Source organism: Humulus lupulus, chromosome 3, assembly GCF_963169125.1.
Source record: "Humulus lupulus chromosome 3, drHumLupu1.1, whole genome shotgun sequence".
NCBI lineage: Eukaryota > Viridiplantae > Streptophyta > Magnoliopsida > Rosales > Cannabaceae > Humulus > Humulus lupulus.
The window spans coordinates 254,428,356-254,454,878 of record NC_084795.1 but is presented as its reverse complement, the minus strand read 5'-3'; the positions used below and the strand labels follow the sequence as shown (position 1 = coordinate 254,454,878).

The 26,523-nt window shown below is 35.7% G+C and overlaps 1 protein-coding gene and 1 long non-coding RNA gene across 2 annotated transcripts; one reads left to right on the top strand and one right to left on the bottom strand.

The window, feature by feature from the left end:
• Nucleotides 1-1,633: 1,633 nt before the first annotated feature.
• LOC133821607 (NDR1/HIN1-like protein 10) lies at nucleotides 1,634-2,637 on the bottom strand. The gene has a single exon (XM_062253798.1). It carries the CDS (start codon nucleotides 2,577-2,579, stop codon nucleotides 1,920-1,922), a length of 660 nt encoding a protein of 219 aa, XP_062109782.1. The 5' UTR covers nucleotides 2,580-2,637; the 3' UTR covers nucleotides 1,634-1,919.
• Nucleotides 2,638-19,255: 16,618 nt separating this feature from the next.
• On the top strand, nucleotides 19,256-24,082 carry LOC133823676 (uncharacterized). Its single transcript, XR_009888445.1, has 3 exons — nucleotides 19,256-20,124; nucleotides 20,206-20,247; nucleotides 22,949-24,082. It is a non-coding gene; the product is annotated as an uncharacterized LOC133823676 (long non-coding RNA).
• The last annotated feature ends 2,441 nt before the right edge of the window (nucleotides 24,083-26,523 follow it).

Below are 26,523 nucleotides of genomic sequence, written 5' to 3'. Positions count from 1 at the left end.
TTTATCTAAAGTTATAAGAATAATCTCTTAATTACAACCCTTTTGTTTAAATGAGCATTTTTTAATTCAAATTATGATGATATTAATTACTTGTCTAATTTTTGGGAAAATTTGGATGAATTTGAAATTGTGACTACACTAAATGAATTTAATTTATTGTGCTACCTACATACATTTTATTTGTGAAGGATAAGCCACTTGTAAAACTAGATGTGATACTTTAGAAAATGAGTGGAAGAATTTCGGTAAATGACTATTTGTGGTATTGATTTATATTATTTAATTAAAAAAATTAAAGCCAACAAAAAATTATATATAAATATATATTATTTAATTAATTGCTAGCTAGAGTAATTAAAATATGCAATTCTATATTATTACACATATGTAATTTGGATAAATAAAATTTGTTAAATGAAAATGAATAATTAATAAAAAAAGAATCAATTTAAGCAAATAAATATTTTTTTGGTTATAGTTTTGAAAACATAATTAATAGAGTAATTTAAATATTTTAATATGAAATTTTAAAATATGTGAAGAGAAATTATTATTGCTCATCTAATATTTTTTATTATTTTTAAATTTATTTACCTTATTTAGATGACATTATTATTTTATTTTTTTAATTTATTTATTTTATTTACATGAATTTAAAATGTTAGAATACAATAAAAAATAATATTAAATCTAACGTAAACAACCATTTTCTTAAACTCACATTTATATACTAGTTAGAAGCAACGCGCAATGCACGTTTGCATAGTTTTAAAGTCGTAAACATTGTCTATAATTTTAATAAAAACTAGTTTACTATTTTTTTAAATATATATATATATATATAAAAGAATGAATTATAGTTCTATAATATATATAAATATTTATATCAATAATCACTACACATATGACATCTAAACACAACGTTGATATATATATATAAATATATATTTACATGGCTACATGATATGTATATAAAATACAATAATATTTAAAAAGAAATTAATAATAGAAATAAAATAATAATAGAAAAAGTCATAGTGTAGACAGTAGTATACATGCATCAACTATTTTTAGTTTCTAATGTATCTCATAATATCATTTGATGAAGAAAAAGTGCTTCAATCACTTGATAAAAAATAAACTATCATACAAATTTATAAGATAAAAAAATGATATGTGTGCCTTTATTATTTTTAAATAAATATAATTTAACTATTTAAATTATCTTAAAAATATCATATTTTAATTAATTTTTTTGTTATTTAAGTTTATGTTTGTTCTAGTTTTTGAATTTGACAGCTAAAATAAAAGATTATATATTATATATTTAATATAATATTAAATTTAAGTTTAATTAAGTTTTATTTAAGTTATAAAATATATAGTTTTATTATTTTTAAATAATTATCATTGTGAAATATTTCAAAAATATCATATTTTAATTTGTTTAATTATTTATTTATTTAATTTTATTTAACTTTAAAGTCATGTTTACAATCTACCGTTAAATATAAAAATATTATGTTAAATAGAAGAATATTTTGTTAAAGTTAAAAAAAAAAAAAAATTCTATTATTTAGAAAATTGTTATATTGAAGAGAAAGAACTCTTACCAAATCAAGAAATAAATTAACATTGCAACGAACATGCAACCGTTTATAACACAACTAAAATTGTTACTACTAAGACGAGCTACATGTAATGAGCTGCCTTGCGACCGCTAATACCCTTAAATTTAAATTTAAATAACAAGTACATATGTGATATATGTCCCCTAAACCGTTACCATGAATCTTAAATGAATATTAAGTAGGAAGCTCTAAATAAAGAAAAACGACACATTAAATAACTAGTACAAACATTTAAAAAAGAAAAAAAATCCAATGTGCCCTAACCAACGGGGATAATAGCGATCGATTTCAGTCACTGTAAATTACGAGAAGTGGATTGAAATCAACGTCGCACTTGGTAGTAGTGAAAGCAGTAGCGCTAGTCCCACTCAGAGGAACCTTCAAACCACATTTAACCTTAACCTTGAAATCGCCAATGTTCATACTTCCCAATCTCACGCTAGTATAGAAATGAATCTTCACATCAACAGGGTAAACCCCAGAATTACGATTCCGCTCATTGAACTCAACAACCTCGTCGGTGTCTAACGACACCTTCCGTTGTCCCGAAAACCACCTGTCCACAGCCCGTGTGGTTTTGGGCGGTTGGTAAAACGACAACAGATTCCCGGAGTCGAATTTCTCGCCGTAGTAGTAAGCTTCGGCCTCAACGAGGTCGTACTGGAACCCTATTCTCTTGTTAGGGTTACGAACGGTGACGTAAAGGCGGAGGTTGTAGAGAAGAGTAGTGTTGTCATTGGAGAGACTGAACTGAGTGAAAGAAGCTTCGGTGACGTGAAATTTCATCTTCCGGGGGTTGACGGCGATCCAGAAGAATAGTATGGTGAGTCCAATTAGGACAACCACGGCTGCCACGATCTTCAGAATCAAGGCTTTGCGGCTTTTGGGCTCCGGAGTTGACTCAGAGTCGGTCCCATTTTTAGTGGTTTGTTTCTCAATATCTGACATTATATTCGAATATGGTACGTACGTTCGAGAGTGAGAAAAAACTCGATATGAGAAGGCAAATTAAAAGTGGTTGAGTGAGTACAAGGCATAATCGGGCAATGGGGTTTTATAGGATCGGAAATTGTACGGCGGCGCCGCGTCATTAGGTGGATAATGGTTTGTGAACTGAGTTAGTTAGTTAGTATGCTTGTCTAGTGCTCTAGTACCTTACAATATCGTTAGGTCGTTGAATTGACTGGACTTGTTGACTAATTTAATTGTGTGTTTTTTTAATTAAACAGTCTCATCGCATATTGTAATATACAATAACTCAAAATATATAATCTCAAAAGAAACACAAGAGAAGAAAAATCGCGCTTTGTTTGAAACTTCAATTTAATATATAAGTCGATCGTTTTCTCATATGCTATTTGGTTCTTAATTTGACTATGTTTGTAAAGATGAAATTAATTTATAATCAAATAGTACATCACTAATTTATTATATAGCTATAGGTGGTTTAAAATAACGTTGTATATATACTACCGGTAAAATTAAAAAAAAAATATTTGGGCACATGTTATTTTATACGTAGACAGTTGGGGAATGTGCACTTTGCTTAACTAATTAGGTGTGTAGAAGTAGTACCATAGTATGGATTATATTATAAGATGTATAAATATGTATATTTTGTAAAAAGATATATATATATATTATGTTTTCTATTGCAAATTTCGCCTGATATATCGCGTTCTTTGCGAAGTACGATATTGAATAAAACCCACACTTAGACTCAATTTGTCAATTCTCCTCAGTGACTGTTGAACGTAACAGATCAGTGTTCTTTCATTAAATAATTAAAAACAAATACATATGTAGATGGAATTCAATGCTAGCTAGCTAGTGAATTATTGATGCAAAACCACCCAACATGATACCAAACTAGATAAAGTCACAACATGGTCATAATAGAGTAGTTTATGCAAGATTGCTTTTGGTTTTAGGGAGAACAAGAAAAAAAAAATAGAGGAGACAAAACGGTCCAGACACAATCACATGCTTCGAAACCCACACAAATTAAATGGGTTTGGATTTATTTTAAATATTTTTTTTCCGAGTAGACAAGTCGGCGCTTAACCCACACTTCTGAAAAATTAACGTGGTACCGCAGTTTTAAACTGTGGTAAGAATGTTCATACAACAATTCTGATACTGTTGTACCATGCAGTGTAGTGTCATGTACTAGCAGGATACACAATTCAAATAAAACTGTCGTCTCATGTACCACAAAGGACGATAGTTACTGTGAAATGTCGTCCCCTAAAGTACATGATACGACATTTTATGGGCAACTATTGTAACATGAGACAATAGGTTTTAAGCAAACGTTGTGCCATGTGGTACATGAGACGACGTAATGTTTTGAACTGATGTACCACACACAGAAAATGGAAATTGTTTTCCCTATTTTAAATCTCTACATTCATTCAAAATTTCTTGTATAATTATAGTATAATCTAAACAAATCATCCAACGTACAAAATCAACATAATTCAGTATATTATAAAGCTAAAGTTACAAGATTAAAATATATAATTCTTGCCTTAACTGTGTAAATACATCCTTGTCTTAACTATGTAAGTATTCTTATAAGATTAAAATGTAAATACATTCTTGCAAAAAAACTATGTAAGTGCACGCCTTAACTATAATTAGTTTGTTTTTGAAGTCTAATTTCAAAAGTTACCCTAGCTTCTGTTCATCTGCTCAAGGAGCTTAGCTGCCCATTCATTTCAAGTTTTATTGATTTCCTCACAGTTATATGTGTTCTTCCCACCACACTACAAAAATCAAAATAAAAAATTAAGTTAGAAACTAAATTGAATAGAATTGTACTTCAACTATTATAAATATGCTTACATTAGTAGTTAGCCATCGGATGGGTGCCTCATGCACGCAATAGTCCTTCATCATCCTTATGATATAAAAGCCGCACTATACCAACGAAGTTTGACGAGGGCATTTGACTATTTTCCACTTGTAACTTTTTTTCATTTATCCCATTCTTTCTCTTAATGTGCGAAGAGACACTATATATGTACATCAATATGAAGAACATGCTTTTTTTTGTATCACCATATTATAATCTAAATTAAGTTCAAAATATATTACATGGTCATAAGGTTCGTCAGATCATTTGGAGGAGAATTTCTAAGTTGATTGAGATAGTAGCACATGTGATTATCTGGATCAATGATCACTAACATCCAATGACGTTTAACATGAAAACATTAAAAAAAAAAAATTAACCAACCCACGAAGTGCTGTTAAGTGAAAATCTTAACCGCTCGGTTAATTTTTTAGCATTAGCCGCAAACCACACCGTACCTACTTGCGGTGCGAAATTGTGCAGTTAACCATAGTTAAATAATTTGTTTTTTCTTTTTAAAAATTAAATTATTGATTTATTTTAGAAAAAAATTCTTACAAAATATGAAATCAAATCGATTCCAAATACTAAAGTTTGACCTTCATTAACTCCAAAAACATCACAACAATAATCAAACAAACCAAAAGATAAAAAGAAATACAAACAATCTAACTTGGTTATGAAATAAAATACATAATCAACTATTAAGAATAGTAATTAGTTTACAACAAGAACTCTCCAAGTTTAGAATACTTAAAATCTTTTTATTTTACTCTGTATGTGAAATATGTGATGTAACGTTCAAAAATGACCTAATAAGGCTTATGACCTTGATTAGGGGGTCAGGATGGCAATATATGGAATTATATGCTTAAGTGTTATATTTAATTGTAATTATGTGGATTATGTGATAATATGACTAGTTGTGCATATTTAGAGATATTAAATATGCATGTGGGCCCGTTTCTTATTAGAAGGGAAATTCTAATAATTTGGCCCTTTGCGGGCATAATTGTATATTTATGTGCATTTATGTGAGGGTCCACATTATTATGTGAGTTTATTTGGGTTACTCGACACGAGACGATCCTAGAGAGCAAGTTAGTGGAAAAGTCACAATGGGACCCAATACCCGACTCGGGGCGAGTCAAGGGATATCTTGGGTATTAGGCATATAATTGGGTTATCGGGTAATGAAAATAAATAATTGGTGATATATTTGAAAGTTGGGGAATTTGACCATTTGGCCCTCGGGGACTTTTTTGGTACCCCAAGCCTCGGGATTAGCTTAAGTCATTTAATTTTAAGGAAACAAAAGACAAAAACACAAAAAGAAACACTCAGAAGCTCACTAGCTGACCTTCACTCTCTTTCTCTCTAAGTTGCTTCAACTAGTCTTTGGGAAAAATTAAGAGGATTTTGGGCTAGAAACACAAGAATTAAAGGCTTGGGATTGGGAATTAGATAGTTTGTGGCTAGATGAACTTCAATCACAGCTAAGGTAACCATTTAAACATTCTGTTATAGTTAAATTTCTGTAGAATCCATGGTTGTTTTGAGATGTTTTTGAACCTTTTAGCTCAAGAATTGAAAGTGATGTTTTGATGAGGTTTAAGACTGGATTTCTGATGGGTTTTGTTGTTGGGAAGGTGTTAGAACTATTGTGGTAATTGAATTATGGTTAAGGGGTGAATTTGGGTTGGTTTGGATTAAATTTGGCTGCTGAAAATGGAAGAAATTCTGGGCTAGAGGGGCCAAGTCTCGACCTTGTTCTTGAGGGGCCGTGACTCAGCTTGAACCCAGAGCCTTAGGAGGCCTCTGTCTAGGAGGCGCGCCGTGACTCTATATGGCAAGTCGCGGCCCGCGCCTCTTGATAGAGGAGAGGAGGCTTGCTGTAGGAGGGGCGCACCGCAACCCTTAGGGCCAGGTCGCGGCTCGTCTTGCTTTTTGGCCTTAGGAAGTTTTTTTTATAAATGGGAACTTTTCCCTTAGGGCTCAGGATCGATTCCACTACCCAGTTTAGTGGAACTCGAGGCCCCGGAGGCTAGGACTCGGTCCGGAAGCCTTTATTCGCTCGTTATTGATGGAATCCTATTTTATGGTTGTGACTAGGTTACCGCTAGGGGCTCGGAACCAGGATCGTGCTCGAGGGTCATTCTTATTTACGCTATACTTGAACCTCAGGTAAGAAAATTGCACCCAATATGTTATATATGTGATTAGGGCTTGGCCTGATTGTTATCAATTATCTTGACTAGGGCTTGGGCCCCGAGGACATTTATATTTAAGCTTTTGCTTCACATGTTGGTTGATATCTTCTTAAGTGCTTTATGACTGTTGTATGAATTCTGTGGTTAGGGCATGAAGCCCCATTAAATAGGTATGATGAGCATTGTGAGAATGATTTCGATGGTGTTATGTGATTAACATGCATATGTGCGTATTCTGTTGGGATATGCCTATCCATATCTGTTTCTGTATTGAGGTCTGTAATCATGGATAAGGGCTTGAATTATTAGTCAAGGACGGCAATAGCGCGCTGGTCGAAAGGCTTAGGCCTAAACCAGCAATGTATTATTACGTTGCCCGACCCTATGGTCGATTAATCATTAAAGCGCCAGGTACGCTGGACTAGCTCTATGGCTAGTTACATAGGGAAAATGGCAAAGGCCCCAGGTGACTCTATGGTCACGTGGCTTGGGCATAGGGCCCGGGAATTGACTCTATGGTCAACTGTTTAGGGCAGCGACCCTAAATTGGTCCAATGACCATTTGTTTGTAGCTAAATAATTGTATGTGTAGGTTATTACTGCTGAACGTGCTAGATAAGTGTTTGGAAGTTTATATTATCTGTTTATGCACATGTTGGGTTTTCTTGGTGAGCCTTGGCTCATGGGTGCTTTATGGTGCAGGTAAGGGAAAAGAAAAGCTTGACCAACCATGAGTTGGAGAGCTTCGGTGGCTGCGTGTACATATGCGGCTGCTTCACCACCACGGTCGAGGATCTCTCAGAGGAACTAAGGTTTTAGCCCTACTTTTACCGCTTAGGTCGACTGAATGTAATTTTTGATGAAGATTTAGCTTTTTAAAAGTTTAGTTGTAATATTTTGGGATCCCATGTCTGTATGAAACTTTTTAAATAAAAGTCAACAGTTCTTTTGACCAAAATTTTTAACCTTAACCCTTGACACTAAACTTAGTTACACATTTTAAACCAAATGACTTGGTTATCAAGTCTGACACAATTTAAAGTACACAGTGTAACGGTCTTGGATTAGGATGACGCTACAACTTGGTATCAGAGCTGCCAAGGTTTAAGGGTTCCTGAAGACTAGCCAGTCATGTATACTCGCCACTAAAGACAAGCTTGACTCAGGGTTCGGTAACTATTATGTGTTTATATGTTCAAATGCTTAAACATGATATGAATGCCTTATTTGCATGCTTATTTAGGAAGCATGAGATAATCTGATAGGGCCTGGCCCTTGATTGCTGTATGAATGATAAAGAATGTGCTTATTAGCATCGTTATTGCTTGTGAATGCAAGGGACCCGCTTATGAGCGTTATTAGTTGTATGTAGGCCAGGAAATGCTTATTAGCACTATTAACACTGGCTGGGAATGAAAGAACACGCTTATTAGCTATGTTAGACTTGTGAAAATGCATGGATATGTTTATGTGCATTGTTAATTGCTGATGGATATCAGGAAGTGCTTATTAGCACTATGAATGAATATATTGCGTAATGGCATGCTTATTAGCATTGCACTTTTTTGTTATCTGTTGATCATGGATCGTCAGGCGGCAAAAGGTATAGTCATTGCTTACCTAACAACCGATTTGATCTCTGTATGGTGGATTGAGTAATAGTATGAATCCTCGAAGGTCAGAGAAATTGGCTGACCAAGAGTTACAGGCCAGTGAAGGAAATGATCAGGGCCAGGCCCCACCGCCAGCTCCAGAAAACTGGCAATATGTGCTCGCGGACTTGCGAGCCAGATTAGAGAGGCAGGAAGAAGAGATACGCCTCTTGAGACAGCAACAAGTTCCAGCAGGGAGCCTACAGGCTGCGGTGCCGGTAGTAATACAACCAGAGGTACAAGCAGTGGTACAGGCCCAGGCAGAGGAAGATAGGTGGGAACCTCTGTATGAGAGGTTCAAGAAGCAAAACCCTCCAGTCTTTGAGGGTGGCTCAGAAGGCTGAGCAGTGGATGACCATGATAACCACCATCCTGGATTTTATGAGGGTAGGTGGTAACGAGAGAGTGGCCTGCGCCACTTATATGTTTCAAGAGGATGCCCGAATATGGTGGGAGGTGGTATCCCAGACCAGAGCAGTTACCACCATGGAATGGGAAGAGTTCAGAACCCTGTTCAATGAGAAATATTATAATGATGTAGTTAAAGCTGCGAAGGCTGAAGAGTTCAACAAATTACTTCAGGGTAACATGACAGTGACTGATTACACCCTGAAGTTCGACAGGTTAGCAAAGTTTTTCGGGGATCTGGTGCCCACTGATGGGACCAGAAGAGAGAGATTTCTTCAGGGGATACAACCTATGATAGCCCGGGATGTTCGTATTACTACTGTTCCAGGAGTGACTACCTATGCACAGGCTGTGGAGAGGCACTTACACCTGAGAGCGCAGAGAACAAGATCTGGCGTGACAATGCAGCCAGAAAGGATTCTAGAAGGCTGGGACCTCCATTTCCATATTTTGGTAGAGCGGAGGCCCAGTGATCAGAAGAGGAAGACTCTAAACACAATTTCAGCTCCAGGGCCAAATAGAAGGCCACGAGGCATACAGATGGGCTGCCAGAGTGGCGGTGAGACATGGAGGGCATTCTTAGAGTGTGCTAGGTGTAGGAGGTGCCATATTGGGGAGTGTCGGGTGAAGGCCTGTTTTGTTTGCGGTAGTATGGGGCACTTGAGGAAAGACTACCCGAGAGCCAGAAAGGATGAGCCAAAGAAGGTGGATAGCCTGACGTCAGCTCGGGTGTTCACCTTGACCCAGGCAGAGGCCGAGGCTAGTCCCTCGGTAGTTACAAGTCAGCTTTCTAGTGTTGGAACCTTCTATACTGCACTTATTGATTCAGGTGCTACACACTCTTTTGTTGCTAGTAGGGTTATAGATGTATTGTGTAGACCATGTAACTTTTATCCTGTGGGATTTGGTATGATGTTGCCTCCTACTGGGGAGTTAGTGATTTCCAGGAGATGGATAAGTTCACTACCAGTTACAGTGGATGGTAGGGAGTTATCAGTTGACTTGGTAGAGCTGAAGATGACCGTTTTTGACATAATTCTGGATATGGATTGGCTAGAGAAGTATGGGGCAATGATAGACTATAAGAATAAGATGGTAGCCTTTGAGCCAGAGGGTGAGGACCCCTTTGTTTTTGTTGGCACTGTGCATGGACCCCTTTGTTTTTGTTGGCACTGTGCATGGACCCCGTATACCTATGATATCATTACTTAGAGCTAGAGACCTATTGTAGGGGGATGCATAGGGTTCTTAGCTAGTATGGTGGATACCACTCAGGTCGTGCCAGTGGGATTGAACAGACCCAATTAGTCTGTGAGTTCCTGGACGTGTTTCCAGAGGATCTTCCAGGGTTACCTCCACACAGGGAGATTGAGTTTATAATTAAATTGGTGCCAGGGACAGAGCCAGTGTCTAGGGCACCTTACAAGATGGCTCTAGCTGAGCTGAAGGTTCAACTACAGGAGTTACTAAACTTGGGCTTTATCAGGCCCAGTTTCTCGCCATGGGGCGCACCGGTCCTCTTTGTGAAGAAAAATGATGGTTCTCTAAGGATGTGTATCCATTACAGAGAACTAAACAAGTTGACTATCAAGAACAGATATCCTCTGACACGGATTGATGATTTGTTTGACCAGTTGCAGGGTAGAACGATATTCTCTAAGATAGATCTTTGATCTGGTTATCACCAGCTGAGGATCAAAGAGCATGACATACCAAAGACAGCTTTTCGCACCAGGTACGGGCATTATGAGTTTTTGGTGATGTCATTTGGATTGACTAATGCCCAGTAGCATTTATGGATTTGATGAACAGAGTGTTCAAGGACTACCTGGACCAGTTTGTGATTGTCTTCATTGACGATATATTGATATACTCTCGGACAGAGACTGAGCATGAACAACATCTCAGATTGGTACTACAGAGGTTGAGAGAACACAGGCTATATGCGAAGTTCAAGAAATGTAAGTTTTGGTTGCCACAGGTGACTTTCTTAGGACACATAGTTAGTAAGGATGGAATTAAGGCAAATCCAGTGAAGATTAAGGTGGTCATAGATTGGCCAAGACCGAAGAATGCTTCAAAGATCAGAAGTTTCTTGGGATTGGCAGGGTATTACAGATGCTTTGTGGAAAGATTCTCCAAGGTTGTGTCATAACTGACAGAGTTAACCCGCAAGAATTAGAAGTTTGTTTGGTCAGACAAGTGCGAAGACAACTTCCAAAATCTCATGAAGAGTTTGATCATTGCTCCGGTTTTGAGTCTTCCTACAGATCGAGACAAGTTTGTAGTTTACTGTGACGCTTCGAGGTAGGGTCCGGGTTATGTACTTATGCAGGCAAGGAAGGTGATTGCCTATGCATCACGACAGCTGAAGGAATATGAGCTGAGACACCCCACACATGACTTAGAGCTTGCAGCACTAGTTTTTGCACTGAAGGTGTGGCGACACTACTTGTATGGTGAGAAGTGTGAGATATACACTGACAACAATAGTTTAAAATAATTCTTCACCCAAAAGGATCTGAATATGAGGTAGAGATGTTGGTTAAAGCTGGTAAATGATTATGATTGTGAGATCCTCTATCACCCTGAGAAAGCCAACGTGGCAGCGGATGCCTTAACCTGGAAGGGTCCAGGAAAGCTATATAGTGCCAGGCATATATCGAGAAGATTAGTTGATGACATGACTAGAGCAGGGATTGAGTTAGAAGTGGGCCGGTTAGCCAACATCACTTTATAGTCTAATCTTCTGGAGAGAATCAAGGAGAAATAGTTAGATGATCCACAGTTGGGGCAGATTAGAGGAGACGTCCTAGCTGGATTATCTAAGGACTATACAGTGTCAAGAATGGGCTTGTTGAGAAACAAGGATCAGATTTATGTTCCGAAGGACATTGAGATCAGGCGAGAGATTCTGGATGAATCTCATACTACCCCTTATTCTCTTCATTCGGGCACTACAAAGATGTACCAGGATCTGAAAACTTTATATTGGTGGCCTGGGATGAAGAGGGATGTGACTAAGTATGTGGAAAGGTGCTTGACTTGTCAGCAGGTTAAGACTGAGCATCAGAGGCCAGTAGGGCTGTTTCAGCCTCTGGATATCCCAGAGTGGAAGTGAGAGGATATCACGATGGATTTTGTAGTAGGATTGCCCAGGATAGTGGGCCAGCATGATTCTATTTGGGTCATCGTGGATCAATATACGAAATTAGCTCATTTTCAACCGGTGAGGATGAATTACACGGTTGACCAGTATGCAAATCTCTATGTGAGAGAGATAGTTCGCCTTCATGGGACTCTGAGGTCTATCATGTCTGATAGGGGCCCTATCTTTACCTTCAAGTTTTGGGGAAGTTTGAAGAGGGCGATGCATACACAACTGAAGTTCAGCATAGTTTATCATCCTCAGACTGATGGTCAGCCTGAGAGGACTATCCAGATATTGGAGGACATGCTGAGAGCATGTGTGTTGGACTTTGAAGGGTCCTAGAGTAAATATTCGCCTCTGATAGAATTTTCTTATAACAACAGCTACCAGTCTACCATTGGGGTGTCACCTTATGAGATTCTATGTGGTAGGAAGTGTAGATCGCCCATTTATTGGGATGAGATGGGTGAGAGGAAAAATTTATGTCCTGATGCAGTTCAGGGACCACCGAGGCTATCGAGAAGATTAGAGCTCGGATGCTCGCATCTCAGAGTAAATAGAAGAGCTATTCAGACCCGAGGTGAAGGAACGTAGAGTTCCAGGTGGGAGACTATGTCTTCCTTAGGGTTTCACCTCTGAGAGGGATGAAGATGTTCAGAAAGAAGGGCAAGTTGAGACCTAGGTTCGTGGGACCGTTTGAGATCCTAGAGAAGATCGGGCAGGTGGCCTACAGTTTGGCCTTACCCCCTGCACTGTCTAGTGTGCATAGTGTATTCCATATTTTCGTGTTGAGGAAGTATGTGTCAGATGGAACTCACGTACTGAGTTATGAGGATCTAGAACTGGAGGCAGACTTTTCCTATGAAGAACAACCGGTTCAGATTCTAGACAGGAAGGACAAGGTCTTGAGAAACAAGACTATACCCTTAGTTAAAGTATTATGGAGGAACAACAAGGTCGGGGAAGCAACCTGGGAGCTGGAGGTAGATATGCAGACTCAGTATCCCGAGTTGTTCAGGTAAAATTTCGTGGACGAAATTTCTGTAAGGAGGGGATAGTTGTAACGTCCCAAAATTACCTAATAAGGCTTAGGGACTTGATTAGGGGGGCAAGATGGAAATATATGGAATTATATGCTTAAGTGTTATATTTAATTGTAATTATGTGGATTATGTGATAATATGACTAGTTGTGCATGTTTAGAGATATTAAATATGCATGTGAGTCTGTTTCTTATTAGAAGGGAAATTCTGATAATTTGGCTTGTTGCGGGCATAATTGTATATTTATGTGCATATATGTGATATATGTGAGGTTCCACATCATTATGTGGGTTTATTTGGGTTACTCGACACGAGACGATCCTAGGGAGCAAGTTAGCAGGAAATTCACAGTGGGACCCAATACCCGACTCGGGGCGAGTCAAGGGATATTTTGGGATTAGGCATATAATTGGGTTATCGGGTAATAAAAATAAATAATTGGTGATATATTTGAAGTTAGTGAGTTTAGGAGGGAATATTGGGGAATTTGACCGTTTTTCCCTCGAGGACGTTTTTGGTACCCCGAGCCTCGGGATTAGCTTAAGTCATTTAAGTTTAAGGAAACAAAAGACAAAACACACAAAAAGAAACACTCAGAAGCTCACTAACAGACCTTCGCTCTCTCTTTCTCTCTAAGTTGCTTCAACTAGGCTTTGGGAAAAATTAAGATGATTTTGGGCTAGAAACACAAGAATTGAAGGCTTGGGATTGGGAATTGGATAGCTTGTGGCTAGACGAACTTCACTCACAGCTAAGGTAACCATTTAAACATTTTGTTATAGTTAAATTTCCGTAGAATCCATGGTTGTTTTGAGATGTTTTTTAACCTTTTAGCTCAAGAATTGAAAGTGATGCTTTGATGAGGTTTAAGACTGGATTTCTGATGGGTTTTATTGTTGGGAAGGTGTTAGAACTATTGTGGTAACTGAATTATGGTTTAGGGGTGAATTTGGGTTAGTTTGGATTAAATTTGGCTGCTGAAAATGGAAGAAATTCTAGGTTCGAGGGGGCCAAGTCGCGACCTTGTTCTTGAGGGGTTGCGACTCAGCTTGAACCCAGAGCCTTAGGAGGCCACTGTCTGGGAGGTATGTCGCGACTCTATAGGGAAAGCTGCAACCCGCACCTCTTGACAAGGGGAGGAGACTTGATATAGGAGGGGCGCGTCGCGACCCTCAGGGCCAGGTCACGGCCCGCCTGGACTTTTTGGCCTTGGGAAGTTTTTTTTAAATGGGAACTTTTTCCTTAGGGCTCGGGATCGATTCCACTACCCGGTTTAGTGGAACTCGAGGCCCCGGAGGCTAGGACTCGATTCAAAAGCCTTTATTCGCTCGTTATTGATGGAATCCTATTTTATGGTTGTGACTAGGTTACCGCTAGGGGCTCGGAACTGGGATCGTGATCGAGGGTCATTCTTATTTACGCTATACTCGGACCTAAGGTAAGAAAACTGCACCCAATACGTGTTATATGTGATTAGGGCTTGGCCCGACTGTTATCAAATATATTGACTAGGGCTTGGGCCTCGAGGACATTTATATTTAAGCTTTTGCTTCACATGTTGGTTGATATCTTCTTAAGTGCTTTATGACCGTTGTATGAATTCTGTGGTTAGGGCATGAGGCCCCGTTAAATAGGTATGATCAGCATTGTGAGAATGATTGTTCAATGGTGTTATGTGATTAACATGCATATGTGCGTATTCTGTTGAGATATGCCTATCCATATTTGTTTCTGTATTGAGGTCTGTAGTCATGGATCAGGGCTTGACTTATTAGTCAATGATGGCAATAGCGCGCTGGTCGAAAGGCTTAGGCCTAAACCAGCAACGTAGTATTACGTTGGTCGACCCTATGGTCGATGAATCATTAAAGCTCCAGGTACGCTGGACTAGCTCTACGGCTAGTTACTTAGGGCTAAGGGCAAAGGCCCCGGTGACTTTATGGTCACGTGGCTTGGGCATAGGGCCCGGGATTGACTCTATGGTCAATTGTTCAGCGCAGTGGCCCCATATTGGTCCAATGACCATTTGTTTTTAACTAAATAATTGTATGTGTAGGTTATTGCTGCTGGACGTGCTAGATAAGTGTCTGGAAGTTTATATTATCTGTTTATGCACATGTTGGGTTTTCTTCCTGAGCCTTGGCTCACGGGTGCTTTGTGGTGCAGGCAAGGGAAAGTGAAAGCTTGACCAACCCTGAGTTGGAGAGTTTCGGTGGCGACGTGTGAACTTTCTCCAATGGATGTTGTATATGCAATAGTGTTGGAAATTTCTTCAACAAGCAGCAACAACACCTAAACTAGTTACAAAACGATATATTAGTTTTAATAAAAACAATAACAAATTTCTTGCATATGAATCTAATATATCTTGGTTTCACACTTTTCTTCTTTATAACAAAGCCACAACATTGAAACAAAAGCCGAAATTAAGCTAATATAATTGTAGTTTTAATGTAAATATAAAGTATATTTGAGTGATTTTATATTAATAGGTTAATTTCAGTATATTTGAGTGATATAAAGATTACAGGTTAATTTCTCTAATAAGTCCAGAAAAAGAGAACATAAATACAAATACAAATACAATTTATCTAGTTAACTCATATAAATATATATATATATATATATATATATAAGCACACACACAAACATACCATTTTCCAAAAGTAGACATGGCGTGATATTAAGTTGGTCACGCCTCATATATGTTTCCTTCAAATCAACATACATATTTATATATATATATATAGAGAGAATGTTGTCAGTGGTTACACTTACACGAGGAGAAGATCCCGAGTCGTCACCTTCACCACCTTCGTACCCCTGACCCGCAAAAATCGAAAGGGAGTGAGAGAGAAAGAAATTGAAAAGCGAAAAGAGTGAGAGAGAATGAGAAACGACTGGAAAAATGAGAGAGATTGATAGAGATAAAGATAGGGCTAGGGCAATTATGTGTTGGGCATATTTTAATTTGGGTTGGGTTTGAAGAAGGAAGAAAGACAATTAGAGTTATTTTTATGTGGAAGTTATAGTATACTATAGTATAGTTAGTGCTGAAAAAAATAACTTATTTACTTATTTGTTATATTGTTAATAATATAATAAGAAAAAATTAATTATAATATATTAAATATATATGCGGCTAATAGCAAATATGCTTCATATTTTTAATTTATAAAATAATTGTTGTATTAGTTTTGAAAGAAAATATAAGGATTATAAATGAATTTTTATATAAATTTTTTATTTTATTAAATATATAATAACTAATTTAATTAATTAAAAATTAACATTAAAATTATTAAAAGTTAGACAATTATTTAAATAACTCATTTTCACAAAAAAAAAAAAAACTCATTTTTAACTAATAGCAATTTAGTGCCGTAAATTATTAGTACTTTTTTTTTATGAATATATTAAAATAAATACAAATTTATTTAGTACTTGTTAAAAAAATTATATTTGATCATACAACAGTTTGAATAGAAATGTTGTCTCGTGTTAAAAATAGAAATGTGACGACAATCGCAATATAACTATCGTCTTATGTAAGTTTTAATTAGTATGGCATGACAGTTCGAGAGAATCTGTTGTGTCGTGTATAATTTTGACACGAGACAACAGTTCTATGAAAACTATTATCTCTCGTGTGTTGCCTATGTACAATTTTGTAGTAGTGTCGTTTTTTAAATAGGTCATTTTCAAGTTGATATGTCTAACCCAAAAATGATACAATAATAATTCATTTATTAACATTTAGTTGGTTGGCAAAACAACCTTATTTTTACAGCCACTTTGCACAATAGACATAGTTTGATAATTTTTTGCAAAATAGTCTGCCAGACACCCTTTGATATCCTGTTAGAAATTTTGAAAACCTTGTCAAAAATTCTTGCCACCTTATTTGGAAGGCCAATTTGCAAAAAGTTATTCTAAAATTGTCTATTTTCACCAATTACTTTTTTTAAAAATATATTAAACATGTCATATTAGTGTTAAATGAGTTATAAATAGTTCATAAACATGTGAAATGGATCATAAATCAAATTATGAACAAGTAAAATATGTTATCAATTGGTTGACATATACATTAACACAAATCAAACACATTGTTTTTGTAAATGGGTTACATGAAACATGTCGTGTCAACCCATTTAACAGTGTGATGTATGAACCCTTAGTCGAATTAAATGCATCGTTTAATTCGGAAAAAAGGAAGTAATGAAAGAAAATGAACGAGAGCTTAATCAACGTGGAGGCAGATCAATTTCTCTGTCACTTGGGCTCTAAGCTTCGCTGAGATTAATGAAACGAGGAAAAAAGCTAAACAACTGGAGAGGCTGAATAAGTGCTCTACCGCTAAGCTCAAATATTGTAGTTAAGTATAGCAACACAGAAAAAGGAGCTTAGTAGCGTGTAGGCAGAATAATTTCTCGCACATAAGGTCAAAGTATGATTTCAAAGAATGAGAACGGGAACTCGGGAGAAGCTGAGTTTGGCTAATCACTCTGTCCTCAAGCTCCAAGCTCGGTTTGAAAGAAGGAAATAAGAAGGCTGACATATGGACCAATTGGGATAAGTCTTTTTAATTCCCCTTTCTCATGTTATTACTCATAAATAGTAGACTTGAGACTTATTTTTGAGGACCTTAGACTCATTTTTACTGTTTAATTGCGGATTATAGAGAAAGAATTATAGACTGACTTAAGCATCAAAGAACCTTTTTGCAGGTACTCCCCATTCAGGTCATTCATTCAATTTCATAGAACACATTTATGCTATTGGTTTAGCCAAAAGAATGTGTAAAGATATATGGTACTACATCAATTGTCGACAAAAGGTTGAAGATCTTTTCTGATTGAGAAATTTATTATTTTGGGAAAATTTTGACCTAAAAAATTAGCGTCGTCTGTGGGAAAATAATGAGAAGTTGTATGCTAGAAAATTGACGATTAGATAAAGTTGTTTATAACTCACCCCTTTTTTAACCTTTTTGTAGATTGTGGATGAAGATTAGTCCAAGATCATGAGAACTAAGAATGACTCCATCAAGAGTTCAACAAGATGAAACCACCAGTAAGTCCCAACAAATTGACTTCATACAAGAATTGTAGAAGTTAATGCAATTCATACAGTAGACGAAAGACCAAGATGATATGAGATTCTGATTAGCTTAAAAGCAGTGCCTGCTGTGGTGAAAATTATGTACGCAAGTGCATGCGCGCAATCGTAAACAAGTAATAAAGTGATAAATAGAGTATTGTTCTCACGAGGATTTTTTATTAATTTCCAACTTTTATCAATTCAATTTATTTTAAAATCAATTAAAAGATTTTATTGAAATAATAAAATGAAATAAAGAAATAAAAACATAAATAAAGAAACAAATAAACAATTCAATGAAATAAAAACTTAGGGTATTTAATTACATCAACCATCCACTCTATTATTATTATTATTATTATTATTATCCAATATGTATTTATGATTTTTTAATTATATTCAATTCTCACTTTTCAGATCTTGAGTAAAAATCATAAATCGCGTAAATGATGATCAAGCATTAAGCATAAATTAAGCAATTCAATATAGAGATGAAGAAGAAATCATGACGCCTTAAGGTCTTGGTACATCTTTGTCGACCCTGGATGTAAGGAATAGGGTGTTGTATGCACATCCTTCATAATACTTTCCTTAATCTCATCATTGTTAGGCACACAGATCTTATCCTTATATTGCAGCAATCCACCATTAGACATAGTGAAGTCACCCCTACCACTTTCCTGTACTAAACACTACTACAAAATACCCTTTACGGGACATTTTTTTAGGACACGCACATAAATGCAAGTCCTTAAAAATATTTATGGAGTTTTTAGGACACTCATTAGGAGTCCTGAAAAAATACAATTTAGGACTCGCAATGAGTGTCCTAAAAAAATATGCGAGTCCTAAAAAAATCTGGGCTAAAAAATGAGTGTTTTACTTAACAATTTTAAGGACTTGCTTTGGGAGTCCTTAATACAGCGAGTCCTAAAAACAGCTGGGCTGAAAAATTAGGAACGGTGACTTTTAAAGACTCGCTTTGCGAGTCCTAATAGAGTATTCAGGACTCTCAAAGCAAGTCCTTAAAATTGTCTCATTGTTTCGAAAATATAAGGACAAAATACACATTTGGAATTTATTTCAGTCACACACAAGATATTTTTAATTTAAATAAAAAGAAATTGTGTTAACTAAAAATAATTTATATATTAGATATCATATATTTTTTAATTAATTAAATAAGAAAATTTTAAAATAAAAAAAATCTGAAACCCTCTTTCCCTCTATCTTCCTTCTTTTCCCTCTATCTTCCCCGAGCTCTATCTTCCCTCTTTCCCTCTATCTTCCTTTTTTCCCCCCTCTTTTCCCTCTATCTTCCCTGAAGCTCTCTTCTCCGAAGCCCTCTTCCTCTCTCTCTCACTACTGTGTTGCCTCTGTAAGGCCCGAACGACCATCATCCCATTGCCGGAGCAGTACACGCGCCAGCCCAATCGTACCGTCGACCCTCGAAACGTCGATCCCCGCGAGCTCACCACCACACGCGCTGCCCAGGGCTGTCGACCAACGGTCCGAAGTCGTCCGCCTCTTGTATTGCTATATGTTTGTTGGCTCTTGTATTTCCATTTTTAGTTTGATTAACTTCCAATCTACAGAGAGATGCTTTTCCTTCTGACAACATAAAGTTTTTTGTTTCTTTCTTGTACAACTAAGAAGAGGTGTTGGTTTATTTCTTCTGACAACATAAAGTCTTTTGTTTGTATGGATTTTAGGTAAGTGAAAATAAAAGCTTTGATAACTTCTTTTTGCCACTTTGAATGCTTTGTTTATGATTTTCTTATAACTCTGGGCTCAACAAATTAATCAGTCATCAAATATATATATATATATGTATTTGTAGTACTTAAAGAAATAGTATATATATATATGCATATCATGAACTTTTGGTAATGTAGAGTATTTTATTTTTGTGTATGTACATATACAATAATTTTTCTTGGAAAAATGCACAGAGCAAGACCTATAGAGAAGAGTTTGTTTTGAATTATTTTTGGTGAAAAGTATGTTGGGTCATTTCCTTACCAGATTTTCAACACTTGATTTCTTCTGGAATTTTCCAACAATTCTAGGTACCACCTGCTACCAGTCTAGAGTTTCATTATTATACCAAGCTAAAGCCCTTCATAATTGATTTGACTTGTTTTGTATAGATTTCCAAGAAGAGCAACAGGTGAGCAAGAAGCGAGGAATAGGTGAGTGAAAAATTGATTGACTTTGAAGCTTTTCCTTTGGTGTTGAGTTATGAAATAAACTACTGCATCTTTAAACTAAAAGATTAACAAGATGACTAAAGACATCTCAGTGAAAAAAGAGTTAAAATATGTATGATGGATGTATATTATGTATGTAAGTGTATTGGGGTAGTTCATATGGAGGTGTGTGTGAATAGTGGATTGGTTGGAATATATGATTGTGTGTTGAGGTTATGCAAGTTAGGCGTGTGTGTGTTAGAGGTGTAGTGGGATTATGCAAGTTGGATTAATATATTCGAAAGGGTAGAACAATTAGTGGTCTGTGAACAAAAGTGTGAAAAGAAAAATTGGCAGTGGAGACATGAAAAGACAAGGGCTATTTAATTGCTAGCGGAAGAAAAAGTGAAACATCACAAGACAAGAACTATTTGACAATTTAACTCAATTCCTAGTATTATTAGTCAATGCTCATTATTTGTTTATGTTGTAGTCAATACATAAATTATATTGCATTTATCTTATAAGAATATTGCTTTTATTATAATATTTTTTTGTACATTTGCTTGCTTACATTATATGAGCATTGCTTTTATTATATTATTCATATAGTTGATCCATTATTATGCTAATAGTAACCAAAACAATAAGATAACATGAACATAACATGTGATTATTGTAGGCATTTACTTTTACGTGCTAGGTGTAGACTTTATGCCTTTATTAGTTTCTTTTCTAGTCATCATATTGCTTTTATCTTATAGGAACATCACTTTTATTATAATAATTGTTTTGTACCTACTTGATTGCTTGCTTTTATTAGAAAAATATGAAGAGTTGCTTTTTTTAATTGATGGGAAACTTGTGAAGACCCTCAAAATCAAGAATTGGCATAGACATTATTGATGCTAAAACAGATACTAGTAAACGATAAGAACTAATGCCAAATTCCATAAAGAGTGATGTAGAATGGAGAGGTTTGGTTAAACAAAATCATATCAAAGAACATATGATACATTTATAACTAGTTGATTTAATGTTTATATATGTAACTAGTTTATATAAAATTAGTTGCCACTAATAAGTTTTTGTAGTCATTTTTTAAGATGGTACTCCATCAACAAGTGGAGGACGGTCCAATATTCTTCATCTTTCAAAGCTTTCTATTGATTGGAAGATGTATATTTTTTTATTCTTTTTAATATTATACATGTGTATGTTAGAGGAGTTTGAATATCTTAAATATTCATCCATAGTGAAGTAGGTTATGAGAATTCTGTGTGCTGCGGTGACAATGAAAGATTGAGAACTTGCATGTCTTAGTGAAGTAGGTTCTGAGAATTTTGTGTGCTGCGGTGATATATGGATGATAACGTGTGTGTTGTTTGATTTGTTTGGCATGTTGGTGTTGAATGTGACAGATGGCTAGGCTAGTAAATTAGGGGATATGTTGTCCGATTTTCTATAGATGGTGACAAGTTGGCTTTTCTCTTTTTCTTCTATTCAGTGCAAGATGTGTATTTTACTATGTTTTAATTTTCATGTAATATGTTTTTTTTTGTAACCTATTTTTTTGTTAAATTTTCATGTAGTATATTTCTGTTAATTGATGTTGTGCTTTTCTCAGTCAGATTATGTTGTGTGATTTTATCATGATAGCAATTTATGCATGTTCTACAATTGTCTTGCATAGCACATGTTTGATGAAAGTCCCAAGTTTTATCCTATAATCTTAATATTAGGCTCCAAAATCTAAAGGTTTGAGACACCTTTAAGCATGCTTTATATAGTCAATCGAAATGTTATATATTACATATAATTACGACCACCACTCTACTTGACAGACATTTATATAAACATTACTTGAATATAAAATAGACTATGTAACCACCATCATTTGTGTGGGGTCCAATGTTGTAGAAACTGATATTCTAACACGTTTTCCCATCTTTTTCTTCCTCTGGTGTTTAAGATGTTTCGTCCAAATTACTTAAAAGTTATTGTTGCAGCATGCAATTTACAAGTAACAATTATAACAACTACTAGCTTTGTATGTATTTAATTAAGAACCATGCACATTTCCTTTAGTCTTTAATGCATGCTTTTTGAAAGATATATCGATTGCTTGTGGATCTATAATGGAGGCAAAACTTCTTCAGGAAAGTGTTTGCAGGGTTTATTTTTATCATATATGTTTGGTTGTTAAATATTTATTTTATTCTTTTGAATGTAATATAATATATAGCATTGTCTTTATATAACATTGAGAACAAGTTTAAGATATATAATTTATATTTATTATGACTTAAACTTCTTACTTCTCAGTTTGGTTGCTCTAATATTTTTGTTGTGTCTTATAATTCAGTTTGTTTTGAACAAAAGCAGGGGAGAGCATTATATTGAGTTTTATAATTCTTTTCGTTTGCCATGTATAAGTTTGGTCTTTATCTAGTGAGATATTTTATTTTTTAGGAGTACATCCAATAAGTGTGGTAACTTAATATAATAAAAGTATGTGTGGACCTCTCTTGTTTTTTTATTTCTAGTTGTCAACATTTTAAGAACTTTATATTTCCAGTGGAGAAACTTTTTATTAATTTTTTAGTTTTTTGTTCTGTTTTGCTTTGGTGATCATTATTCTTTAAGTTCTTACCACTGTTCTTTGATTAATTTTTTGATGACAATTATTTCTTTATGAAGCTAGGTAGTTGACAGAATGGAACATTTGGTTTTGGAGCAAGAAAAGCAATATCCATCTGGAGTAAGATGACAACTTTCAAATGCACATGTATGTTTGCTTTGCTATGTAACTTGGTAAATTTGTGTGTTGCATTTCTATAGATTATCTCTTGTATAATAATCTTTATTCTCCTATAAACGTTTAGTATAATCGTCTCCCCGCTTTTGTTTAGGATTCTTTATCTGAAATCTGTCTTGTTTTATCGCTTGATATAGAAAATAACTTAGTGTGGCAAAAGCTAGAATTTGTCTTTGGTAAGGACTTTCAACACTAGTTTTTATGAAATTGCAGTATTTTTTTTCTAGAGATGTGACACTCAAAGTTCTTTGGGATTTAAATGTTGGTTTGAAATTATTTCTTCATAGCATGTGGACTGTCTATAGGTTAATTAGTAAGGGTGAGTAACTAAATATCTCTCAAAACTCCAATACTAAATCTAGACATTATGCAGATTGACATCTATTTTTAACGTTTTGCACTTAAATTTCTTTTATATTGGATATATGTAATTGATCTTTTGATTAGTACATTATATCTTAAGTTTAAAACAATCATTTTTCAATCTTAATTCAAATGAATTTGTATTTCTCTTAATAATTTATATCTAGTTGCACGAGGATTAAAATTTAATCATTAAAAAATGTTGAAATTTGTAAACAAATACAAGCGTGGCTAGCTCTCTTGAAACATATTTCTTATCCCAAATTTCCTTGATGTTTTGGACGTGCTTATTTTCTAAAGGTATATTTTTTTATAAATACAATATTATAATATTAATTATCAACTTGCAATGGATTGATTGATTCTAAGCAAATTTTTGAAAAGTTTGATGAACCTAATAATTAAAGAACTTTTTTATAATGTGCATGTCTATATTGAGATGCATTTCTTTGGCGCAACACCAGACAACATTGGTAGTTGAAGTTTTTAGAATCAAAAATATATTTCACTAACTTTGTATATATTTCTTGTTTAACATTTGGTGATAATAGAATTTGACTGTAGTTTAAGCTATCATGTAATATGATTTTGTAAGCCGTGTAGACTAAATATTGAAATTATATTTTTGAGTAATTAATAAAAAATTATTTTGTTGTATTTTCTTTTGAGAATTTTAGAAATCTAACATATATAATACATTTTGGACTCTCAAAGGGATATATTTTTTTTAAATCAAAATGAAAATTGTAGCTGCATTTTTTTTAAAAAAAAAATTTACTTTTAAGGGCATGCAAAGCGAGTCCTAAAATCTTAATTTAAAGACACTCAATGGGATCTTTGCGAGTCCTAAAAAATTACTTAAAGCACTCAACCCGATTTTTTAGGACTCGCGTTGAGAGTCCTAAAAACATTATTTTAGGACTCGCACATACTTAAAGGCACTCAACAAGAGTTTTTAGGACTCTCAACACGAGTCCTAAAAACATTCTTTTAGGACTCGCAATGCAAGTCTTAAAAAACTTTAGTTTTTAAGGCTCTCAAATAGAGGACTCGCAATGCTAGTCCTAAAAAGTCTTTTTTGTAGTAGTGAAAGCTTCTTGCTTCATTAGGGCTTCATCCACTTTCTGCCCTTCTCTAATCTGCTCCATTAGGGAGGACTGTAGAGTGAGGTTCACTAGGCCTCATGTCACGAACTCAATACCGGCGTTTATAATATTTTTCTGCAGAGGTGTCTCTATTGTGCTTAGAGCTGAGACACTCCCATGTCCTCGTCTACTCAATGCATCGACCACCACATTGGCCTTGCCTGGATGATATAAAATTTCACAATCATAGTCCTTCACTAATTCTAACCACCTCCGTTGCCTCATGTTCAACTCTTTTTGAGTGAAGAAGTACTTCACACTTTTGTGATAGGTATAAATTTCACACTTATCCCCATAAAGGTGATGTCTCCATATTTTAAGTGCGAACACCACTGCGGCTAACTCAAGATCATGGATGGGATATCGTTGCTCATAGTCCTTGAGCTGCCTTGAAGCATAGGCTACCACCTTTCCATTATGCATCAACACGCAACCTAAGCCTTTTTTGGATCTGTCACAATACACCACAAACTTTCCGCCCTCTGCGGGAACACAAAGGATAGGTGCAGAGATCAACTTATCCTTCATAGTCTGAAAGATTTCTTCACACTTCTCCGTCCATGTGAACTTTTGGTGCTTATGGGTTAAGTTGGCCAAGGGTATGGAAATCTTTGAAAAACCCTCAATAAACTTCTGGTAATAACCTGCTAACCCTAAGAAGCTTTGAACCTCTGAGGCATTCTTGGGTTGGGGCCATGGCCTCTATCTTTGCTGGATCCACTGCTATTCCCTTTTTGGACATTATATGCCCTAGGAAAGTCACTTGTTCCAACCAAAATTCACACTTAGAGAACTTAGCATAAATATGATGCTCTCGTAGTCTATTTAGCATCAACCTTAGGTGCTCCTCATGCTTTTCCTTAGTATTCGAGTAGATAAGGATGTCATCTATAAACACTACTATGAATTTATCCAAGTAGTCCTTAAATACTTTGTTCATCATGTCCATGAAAGCCACTGGGGCATTAGTGAGTCTAAAAGACATCACTAGAAACCCATAATGCCCGTAGCGAGTTTTGAAAGCTGTCTTAGGGATATCTCCTTCCTTTACCTTCAGCTGATGGTACCCCAATCGCATATCAATCTTTGAGAACATTGTTGCCCCTTATAGTTGGTCAAAAAGGTCGTCTATCCTAGGAAAATGATATTTATTCTTAATTGTGACCTTATTGAGTTCTCGGTAATCGATGCACTTTCTCATGTTTCCATCCTTCTTTTTCACAAACAAGACTGGTGCCCCCCATGGCGAATGGCTAGGTCATATGAACCCCTTATCCAACAATTCTTGTAGCTGGGTCTTGAGTTCCTTCAACTCTACAGGTGTCATTCGGTAGGGTGCTTTAGATATTGGTGTTGTTTCTGGTGCAAGTTCGATCACAAATTTGATTTCTCTTTTCGGGCTAATCTTGGTAAATCTTCGGGAAACACTTCCGGAAATTCACAAACAATGTGGAGATTTTCTGGTTTCAACTCCGTCTCCTTAGATTTATCCACAACACTTTCTAGATATGCCGAACACCCATGTTGCATCATGTTTTGAGTTGCCAATGCCGATATAATGGGCATACGAAATCTTGCTACTTATCCCTTAAAAGAAAAGAGTTCTCCTTCTTTTGGTCTGAATTCTATGGTCTTTTGCCGAAAATTTATCGTTGCTCCATATTTAGTTAACCAACCCATGCCAAGTATGGCGTCATAGTCTAGTATGTCTAACTCGATGAGCTCTGTGGCACTCTCCGCCCTCAAACATTATAGAAGTTGACTGTAGCCACCTAGTTGATGACATAATGTCTCTTGATGGTAACATAGCACTAAAACTATGCTCAAACAATTTACAAGGAAATCCCAGTTCATCAATTAAATTCAAAGAAACATAAGAGTGAGTCACTCCAAAATCAATTAGGACTCTACATATCATACAAGAAATAGGGAACTGACCTGTGACCACGGTGT